Genomic DNA, 10,683 nt, shown 5'->3' on the forward strand with positions numbered 1-10,683 from the left:
CAAACGAATTGATTTGATTAGTAATGTGCATGTTAAATTATCTAGTTAGCTGCTGAGGGCATCACAGACACTACCCTGACAAACTTTCCTCGCAAATAGATCACCTACCCTATGTTATAAGTACGGATGTCTAAGATACTTGTAGCGAAGTTAAAATAGCATGCAAATAAGTTCTAAACATACTGAAAATCCTTAAGGCTGAATAAAATTTACACATCTAGGGTATCATGTTACTGTGTTCTGGTTTCTTAAAACCAAAAATCTCATAGTCATTGTAGTAAACAGATACTAGTCGATTGTGCAACGGCTCAGAAAGTTGTGACAAATACGGAGTTTTGTCTTTAGTCGTAGGATTGACGTGAGGCATCTTCAACCAATGTGGCGCGCGTAGAATCATCAAAAGGTAGCGACTGTCTCTGTTAACGGTTGAACTCTCCATATCGATGTAATAATCGTAGTTAATGTGACACGGATAACATGCCATATTCTGTGGTATCCACTGGTGATTTAATTTAATCATTTTCGTTGTCTCGTTACCGAAACGAGACACAAACTTGGCAAAGTCCCAGATGCTCATATTTTGCCACGGAACTTTGGGATCGCGACGTCCTCTCACAGAGTTAACGTATTCTACTACTCCACGACTTTGTCGTTCGTAACCTTTACCACTCCTTTTTAGCATTACGTAGTCTGCTGCGAAACGATTGAGTGGTTCTCTGTAAGCCATAAACTTTTTGTAAGTTCTAAGTCTGAGTTCGATTTCTGATCTGTTCTTGTACGATTTCAGTGTTGTCAAGCCTTTAATCCAACGAACAGATTTGACGGCATCGTCGAGAGTCTTGAATGAGCCTTTCAGTACATGCATAACTGCTCTCCAAGAGGTCGAGCCTGACTTCCAGACAGGGCAGTAGATGACTTTGTGATTATCATCTACGACGGCACGCTCGTAGAAATAGTCAAGTTGCTTCTTGGAAAGAGGCTGTCGGAACCTTGTGCATCTGTCGTCGATGGAGGCTTTCACACTTGCAAAATGTCTTCGAGATTCTGTAAATTATAATTTTACATTAAATCATCTAATTTTAAGAAACCTCAGACATTTGCATATACATGTATGCAAACACACACACACTCACTCACACCCACCCACCCACCCACACACATACACACACACACACACAGACACAGACACAGACACACACACACACACACACACACACACACACACACACACACACACACACACACACACACACACACACACACACACACACAAATATAAAGAACTAAACGTTAGGAAGGCTGCAAGATACTGTTGACTTCCCCAGCTAACAGCTGGACTCCTGCATGTGCATGCTCTACACAGGAAAACTCTGGGCCTGCGCTAGCAATGTTCTGGAGACTATATTCACAGGAGTAGCGGCTTGCGAAACAAACTACAGTGTGATTACCCGAAGTCTCGCTTGGACCAACGTTGTTGACGTCAAGTCACAACCGATGTCCGCTTAGTACTCCAATCAAAGACCATGCATATACTTATTTACACTTTTGAGTCGAAAGAGTCAAGTCAATTGTGTGAGTGTTTTGCCTAAGGAAATTAGGCCATAGCCTGTCATGACTGTGGTTTGAACTTGCAACCCTGCAGGTTCTCGGATGTACACACTCTATTGGATGACTCTTTAACCAACTGACCTATTATGCGCGCGCACCCCCCCACACACACACATGCATGCACACGCACGCACGCACGCACGCACGCACGCACGCACCCAACCGCTTCGTTAACATATAAATATTTGTATTTGATTTCAGCTATAATGCCATTTTAGATTACACGATAAACATACATTGAAGTACATAAGAAGCTATCAGCTAGAAGGGCATTACGGTTAGTCGCTACTACGCAGGTCTGTAGGCTGCTATTCCAGCGGGTGGTTCAAGTCCATTAAAGTGGACTCTTGACTGTACCACAAAAGTTACGTGATTATGATAATAAGATTACGTATATTAAACTGTAAATGAATTAAGGTATCTGTGTGGTACGCACATTAGACGCATGTTTAGGTATTTTTTATGTATGTATCGTACTGCTTCAAATAGAGGCATTTTTGATTAAAGGCCGCCCTCGAATATAGGCACCAGATAAACAGACATGTTAAAAATACAGGCCGCCCTCGAATTGAAGCCGCAATAACAGCGAAGTTACTGGTCACGCCTAGATCACATATGCTTTTACTGCTTCCATTTTAATCTCATTGTAGCGCACTCGTTTATAATTATTAAATTATCTACTGTAGTTGTAGGGCATCCGTAATTCGCACCTCGCAATTATGAGTTTCATTTGCATGCTTCTCATCCAAGCGCACTCGTTATCAAGTTATTAATCGTAGATGATATGATAGTTGTGGCAATTGCATCTAAAACTGGCACCTCTGAAAGTGTCAAATTACGTCAACAGAAAAATGTGACGTCAAAGTACAAACGTGTCACAGTGTGAAGTAGAGACTTAACAATGAGGGCAGCAGTTTCGTAATGTTGATAAAAATAGAGGCCGCGGCCACTATTTGAAGAAATGCGGTATGTATGCATTCATGTATATATGTATGTATGTATATATCTATGTATATATGTATGTTTAGAAGTTGTACCAACTTTTAATAATAACAAAAAAATGTATGTATGTATGTATATATGTATGTATGTATTTATGTATGTATGCATGTATGTATGTATGTATGTAGTTATGTATGCATGCATGTATGTATGTATGTATGTATGTATGTATGTATGTATGTATGTATGTATGTATGTATGTATGTATGTATGTATGTTTGTATGTATGTATGTATGTATGTATGTATGTATGTATGTATGTATGTATGTATGTATGTATGTGGCTCAATTGGTTAGAGTGTGAATTTGGAGATTGGCAACATCCGGGACCTTCGGGTCAGAGTTCGAGTGCGGGAGGGCCACATACATAAGTTCCCTTGGGCAAGGAACTAACATACACTTGCCTCTCTCTCCGGAGTGTCAGTTCTGTCCAGCAAGTTTGAAGCATGAAGTATGAAGTATGAAGTACAGCAAGTATGACGTACCTAGTGACATGATAGTGTGACTGCTGAAAGTGTAGAGTATAGCAAGTATAGAAAGTTTAGAGTGTCTGCAGTAACCTGGGCCCTAAGGGTCCTTGTACAAAAAAAATTGTATGTATGTATGTATTAATGTATGTATGTTTGCAGACGATCTAACGCTACTCTCAGACAGTTTATCCTCTGGTCAGGAACAGTCTCATTTGGTGCAGAAGTTTCAAAATTGAAGCAAAAGAATTAAATTGTGGCTCGCTAGCGTTCATAAGCCGACCATTATTTACCTTTTATAATCCCAAGTTAAACCTCGGTGGGCAAGATATCCTTTTTGCTGGAGATGAAATGTACAACTTTGCTGAAATTGCCAATTGAGACCTGCTAATGTATGCCGATTCTATCTGCCTTTCAAGCCTGGCGGTTTGAATCTCCCCTCGCTATTTACCTCATTCAAAATATGTCAAGTGTCTCGTCACCATCAACTGTCAAATTCCAAAGACGCTTGTGTTCAAAATTTAGCAATGTCTAAGGGTTTAGTTCTTGCTATGAACAAAAGTCTAAAATTCAATTCTTTCTTTTACGTATTTAAAGAGCAATTTGAGTCTTGAGAACCATCACAAGTACATGTAAAATTTGTCAGTTTGTGCAATGCCAAACAACTAGTACAGAGTGTTGATGATCAGTGACGCTTGGATCTCATCAAAGCTTGTGTTGTACAAGGCTCGACACTGCGCTCGCAGGTGGATGATGACAGTTGGAGTAAGACTGTACTGTCATTCAAAGACAGAATCTCCTCATTCTGTCTTAGCGCCCTTCAGGATACTCTACCTCATAAGGCAAACTTGCGACGTTGGCAAAAATCTGATTTTTCTGACAGTCCACTTTGCGGCAATTATTAAACTCTTGAACATGTGGTCAACAACTGCGGGACGGCTTTAAAGAGTGGGAGATACACATGGCGTCATAATTCTGTGCTTAAATGAATCTACCTGTTCGTAGATGAACATCTACCAAGATTCTGGGCAGTCTCTGTTTACCTTCTAGGCTTACCATATGTCATCTCATCTGATGTTTCCGAGTCATCTCTTCGCCCTGACATCACCTTATGGAGCCCGAAAACTAAAGAGATTAGTCTTTAGGAATTGATAGTGTGTTTTGAAGAAAACTTTACCACCTCATCCGAATACAAGAAAATGAATACAGCAATTTGGTATCTGCTTGTAAAAACCCTGGGTGGTGTGCTCAAATTCACATCTTACAAGTCGGATTAAGAGGCCTGGTGGATTGTAGTAGCTTTGAACCTATATTGCGGTTCTTCAAATTCAGCAAGCCTTTATCAAACTTCTAGTTTGAAAAGATGTGCAAAACTTCCACTGGCACATCGTTTGCAATCTGGTGTCGAAAAAATTCAGACTTATTGGATGGACTTAGACCTATTTGTGTATAAGTAGTAATAGCCTTAATTCTGTTTCTGTTTTTATAGTTTTGACACTTGTTGTCTGTTGTTGTTTAGTTTAATGTTTAGTGACCCTTTAATCTTGCGCCGTACTGCTACTAGTTGTACGTATGCAGAGGCCTCGGGCACGCCCCTCGGGATAAATAAACCATGTATGTATGACCGTATTACCTCACATTATCCGGCATGCCGTTTAGCCGAGGCTTAGCAGAGCGTCCGACAAAGCATTTCTGCAAGTGAAACGGCATGCCGTTATAATCGAGGGTGCCTCGATATCCAGACAGTCTTGCGTATTCTCGTGTAAAAGTGCGTATGTTGCAATATGGCGTCACACAGTGTAGCACGTTGCGATGTGGAAGAGGGTTTCAAGAAAGAGGAAATAGAAGAGAGAGAGAACGAACGCCTATCACGAGAGAATAGCAGCAAGAATAGAAGTAGGAATTCATGCACCATCGAAACGAAGCTTTGTGGTAGTTCCGTACAACTTTAGCGGTAGCATTTACTGTTCAATTTAATTAATATATGTACCAAGCAAACGCGGTAGCAGGCATGTTTCTGACGCGACGTGATTCTCTAAAATCCGTATGTTCTTCGCGTGCAAGAAATGCAGTTAATTAAAAGTGACCGGCACCTTCGTCTTCTACAAAGAATACTGACCAAATTCGGGCTTTCTTTGCTTCTCTGAAACTATAAATGCTAACGATGATTTGAAATCTTTCCAATGCTTGATCCGCAGCCCATGTCATAAGAACACTATATATATATTTGCGTCCTCAAGTAAGCTCTGGAAGGCTATTTGGAAGAGTTACAAGACCGTATGATACCATACAATGTATGGGCGGACATTTCCACATACCCAGGTTAGCTATTAATATAATAGTGCGTTGGTGATGATGTACGAAGGCGGAAAAAAATACAAGGTGTCTTACTAACGCCACTTTTAATCCCACGAGAATGATCCTGACGCACGCACATGCAGGGACACATATGTAACGTACTCACAGCATAGATTTACAAAGTCTAAATGGAGATTTACTATTCGGAGGCTTACCTTGCAACTCTGCTAACAGATTCCTGGTTTTTTCGTCTCTGAATGAAGTTAGATAGATCGTTGGAACACGAAAAAGAGGTCTCTCCATGACGTAGCATATCACGAACGCGTAGCAAGTTATCGCTACACAAATTCCAAATAATACATGTAAAGGTTGTAAATGCTGCGACATAGCTCGATACGGCGGCTTTTCAGTGCGCTTCACTGTAGTCTGGTTCCTCAGATGTTGCTACGCAGATCTCTTTGTTTCGCAAAGGCAAGGCGGAAGCAAAGCTATATTGATCCCACCTAACGCGCGCTAAAGGGCCTGTTCGAAACCGTGTTAATTCTTCGCATTATGCTGTATCACAGAAATTTCGTCGCTTTTAATATAGACGTATTTTTTGAAAAACCATAGACTTCTTGATCAGTGGCGTGCTGGTTAACTTTGGTAAGGGTTAAATGAATATTAATGATATAGTTTAATATTACCTTAATAAAAGTATTCTAAAATGATTAAAATTACTTTTAGAGTTTTTATTTTATATTGCGCTATTGTCAATAAGATATTAAAATATACATAACTAGCTCTTAAACTAGCCAAAGTAAAAACTAAAATATAGAAAAATGGAAAGAGTAAAGTCTGTCTAGACAATATGATTATCAATAAAACGGATGAGGATCATAGAACCAGATGTGCCATCTCTGACTCTGGCTTGATATCTATCCCAGTACCAAACTTACTGACACGAAACTCAAAGAAATGTTAATTGCATCTACCAAAAAGTATCAAGACTTACGAATACAACCCAGGATGTATGTAAGAGCTCTTGCTTCTCAAGTTACCTAACACCACTCGCTGAGCAAACAATGTCAGAGGCATAGACCATTAATAAATTGTGATTGAATAAGCCGTTCATTATACAAAGTCCTCACTAATGCGTCATTCTCAAATTCATTTCTTCTCCACAGTTCAAATACATGCAACTCTAGCTGCATATCTTGGTCGACGTCCATCAAACGCACGGAGAGCTGTCAATAGGCCGACTATTGCTATGTGATGGCCTGAGTAAAATACAAATTGGGTTTTGAGGTAATTCTCATCCATTGAGTCATCTGGTAAACAATAGTAGCCAAGAATGGTTGTAATTTAAGAAGAGATATCTAGAGAAATTTGTACACTCAATTATTAAATTTCAGCATATTTACTATATTTTGTATTAATTTTATACTTGCAAGACAACACTTAATTAATAGGTTTACACCCTTTCATCACATGTATGTTCAGTTTTCTTGTCTGCTGCCTGTACAATTTCCTTTGCTAGACAAAGTGGAAAACGTTGATTAGATAAGGCTGACCTTGCGAAGCAGCTAGAGAACTCTTCAGTATCTCTGGGTTGTTGCATCTTTCTGTCAAAATGCTAATCAATGTCTCCGCTTTTTCCGTTTTCGTCTCCGCATCTGCTAGATGTCGCATCATACGGTTGCTGTCTCTTCCAACCGCATTCTTACTTTTCTACGTGTACGCAAAAATAGCCTCCTGCCGCAAATCAGCGGTGTTGCTGGATATAGGTTTTAGTATAAGTGGCTTCAAGAAACCTGCGCAATCACAAAGAATATGCTGGGAAACCCCTCGCAACATGGTTTTCAGGGTTCTTGATGAAAGAACCCACATAAAACTAGAGTTGGAAAATCTGAAACCCAGTCTGAGCAGAGAACTGATTCGTACGGTATACTATACGTCCACGTCAGGAAAGCTGCTAGATGGTAATGTTGTAGGAGGAAATGACCTCCTCTAACATTTCGTTGCAAAACTAACTTGGCTGCAGAGAATGAATCATGAAGTAGCTGCAGATTATCTAGCTAAATCCACTAGAACCTTCGAAACTCAAGCATAACCCAATGCAGTTGCTAATTGTTTGCAACTTGTTGAGCAGTGCGCGAGTAAATTTCCTATAAGTCGGTGGGCTGCATGAAAACGAGAGAAATCAAGTCTACAAACGGACAGTGTAAGCGTGAGCAAGGCATTAGAATTCCGAGGCACATCAATGTTGTAAATTGTAAACTTTTCAGTATTATTAAAAGCCTACCTTAAAAAGTGATGCACTTTCTCTATTTCTTTGCTTGTCTTCAGCCTTTTGGAAAGACATAATTGTTGCAATGTGTCCTTTTTGCCATGTCATTTACCAAGATTGGTGCACTCGTGATACAAAGTCACGCCTACCAACCAGTCTGATAGTGTTTACTTGCAGACTTAGTGGATAGTAGATTAGCAATTAGCAAGTCTAGAGCCTAGACAGCTACCAGCTTGGGCCCATAAGATGTGACCGTAAGCAGCTGGATCGAGGAGGATCGAAATGAACCGATCGGCGTAAAGCTTAGAAAAGCGTACCTGATTGGGAGTCTTCACTCTAGCCAATCACCATCACGCACTGGTCAAATTGGGCACTTGGACTCAACCGGCAGTCTGTTTTGGCGGTTCGCTGTCGCGGCGTCTGCAAAGAGGATTAGGCCTGCACGGAAGTTCACCTATAGCTCTGTAAACCACATGTACAGCACATATATACCACATGTAGAGCACGGTCCAGCGACTTTGGGTACTGTACGTCATTGACGTATCTGTCTACGTGCCGTGGTTGTCGCTCTTCAGATGTAGAATGAGTCACGTTTTCCTGTTGATATTGTATGTAGATGAAATTCTAGTAATGAAGAAGCCTAGGCCTGAAAAGACAAACACGCATGGAGCTGGCCCGGGATCGAGGCTGTTGAACGAGATTCGAAAAGACAAACTGGTACCTCTTGTCTCTTCTTGTCTGTATTACTTCTGTTGCAACGAGTTCTTTCTAATAGAAAACGATAAAATCCTCAGTAGTGCATGAATACTCAGCCAGAGCTCCCACACGATGATGGCGGTTCAACTGAAAGAAGCCACAGCTGCTGTTACCGATTCATCACATGGGCAAGAGGATCAAACCAAGTGAAAAAGCAGATAAATGACAAGGATTGCTACTGAACGTGAAAAGAAAGTAGAAACAGTGTCACTTGTAAAGAACATTCCTCAAGTGCATTTTTGCTGGTCTAGAGTTGGCGTGCCAAATGGTTATTACACGTAATTGAAGCTGTGGCGATTAGATAAGATTAATGGCAATATAATCAGACATGATTACAATCAGTTCAATGTCCACTTACCGTTGCAATTTGAAACAGAGTTTTCATGGGTTTCATTGGTTTACATGGGTTCCACGTAATGTTGAATACTGTAGTAATCGACGGCAACGCGAGGAATTTGGTTACTCAAAACCCAGCTCTGTTAACCAAGCATGGGTTTTGAGTAGTTTGAGTGGGTTTTTGGACGAATTTGGGAAAACCCAGCTAGGGTAAATGGCTCACTAACTCTAGCTGTGTGCTATTTTCTTTAGCAAAACCCTACCTAGAGACTGAAAAAAACAATGGGTGTTTTGCAGCATATTTCCTGTGAATGTGAGAAGCATGCAGTTGGTACAAGATGTGCACACTGTTAAAACAATAGGTGTTCTCTATACACTAATATTGGTCTAGGTACCGTGAAACCATCGTAACTCTAGTTGGAGTGTATGGTAACACCACGTCTCGGTGTTACTGTTACACTTTATGAAAAGCGCTCTAGATACACTTGGATCGGTGTTAGGTTTTACACGCATCGTGTTCCTGTTACACTTATTGAGTGTTACCGTAGCACTTGCACCAAGAATTCCCCGTATATTATTACAGATGCGCCGATTGGAAATGCAAGGGTTTGAAATTCGAGGCAAAATCGGCTCATTAAAATAAATTGCTTGTTGAATATACCAGCTGATTTGCAAAAACATATATTCTCATACATCACCACGTCTACTCATCATACTCAAAATGCTAGCATCAAGCTAAAATAGCAAGAAATCTAGATACTGTTGGACTTATCTTCCCTGATGCTGTTTCTATTAATTAACAGTAGTTCCAGAAAGGTATAAAAGGCGTTGCATCAATCTGGGCACTTCGTATCGAAGCAGCAAAACATTCCAAGTAGTGCCATAGGGCAGTCCATAGCATCCAGTACCTCAAAAAACACGTTTCCTTCCGCTACAATAAAGATGTGTTTCAGATTGTTTTTGCTTCCTGCTATGACAAGATGTGGGCAGACTTGAAAGTTTGGTTTTTGCAAAATCTTCAGGGTCATCACCATCCTAGGGCACACAACAGAGAACTGAAAAATAACACATGATTAACAATTACTATGAGAGACATCACACATATATGGGTGTGGTCAGCAATATGTAGTTAACTATAATTAAATTATCCTGTAAACTCTGCAGATTTTTAGTAAAACTTATCTCTCGCTCAATGTGAATAGCATGTAGCACAAGTAACATGCCAATACACTAAAACAATTAATTGCAAAGTGACAGATCATCAGAGGTAATCAGCAAGATTCCAATAGTAAGTACATGTATCTAACAGTCGATGCACCCACTAATCAAGTGGTAAAACTCAAGCTTACATTTTCAATACATGTAGTCAAAAAGCTTGCAATATTTACAAATTTAGATTAAGCTAAAACTACAACTTCATGCAGTTAAGAACCAAATAGAAGTGTTTGCAACCATTTACACATGCATTGCTGTAATGCAGATAAATAATACATATGAAACTCAAAACATCCATACGATTGGCTGTTCATCCACTGTCTTTGGTTGCCACGTACGACATAAAGGAATTAATATTTCGTAATTGGGCCACACAAAGGGGGCGTGCCACATTCCTGCAGCGTGACAGACATAGCCAGCCAGCCACATAGTCCCCAGACTGGAAGTCGGTTCAGCCCTACACGTTTAGAGTAAGCTACTCACCAAGTGTCGTGACTTTTGCAAAGTCCCTTTTCTTATAGGCTCACAGGTGAATAATTCATTACTATCAACCCACCCCACACAATTCTGTTTTCAGTCAAGTGTGCCACCCAACTTAGTGAGGACAAGTGTGCCACTTGCCACAGGCAGCAGAGAGTAAGGTTATTTACACTAAAATAATTCATTATTATCAACCAATACAACTCTGTTTTCAGTCAGGTGTGACACTCAACTTAGTGAGGACAAGTCTGC

The 10,683-nt window shown here is 40.3% G+C and overlaps 1 protein-coding gene and 1 long non-coding RNA gene across 2 annotated transcripts; one reads left to right on the forward strand and one right to left on the reverse strand.

The window, feature by feature from the left end:
• Positions 1-217: 217 nt before the first annotated feature.
• LOC134181721 (carbohydrate sulfotransferase 14-like) lies at positions 218-7,046 on the reverse strand. Its single transcript, XM_062648989.1, has 3 exons — positions 6,929-7,046; positions 5,591-5,713; positions 218-1,044 (listed from the first exon to the last, which is right to left on the reverse strand). The coding sequence occupies exons 1-3, from the start codon at positions 7,044-7,046 to the stop codon at positions 218-220; spliced, it is 1,068 nt and encodes a 355-aa protein (XP_062504973.1).
• Positions 7,047-8,101: 1,055 nt separating this feature from the next.
• LOC134181832 (uncharacterized) lies at positions 8,102-8,707 on the forward strand. The gene is made up of 3 exons (XR_009970202.1): positions 8,102-8,166; positions 8,261-8,361; positions 8,420-8,707. It is a non-coding gene; the product is annotated as an uncharacterized LOC134181832 (long non-coding RNA).
• Positions 8,708-10,683: the final 1,976 nt, after the last annotated feature.

Source organism: Corticium candelabrum, chromosome 7 (assembly GCF_963422355.1).
Source record: "Corticium candelabrum chromosome 7, ooCorCand1.1, whole genome shotgun sequence".
NCBI classification, from domain to species: Eukaryota; Metazoa; Porifera; class Homoscleromorpha; order Homosclerophorida; family Plakinidae; genus Corticium; species Corticium candelabrum.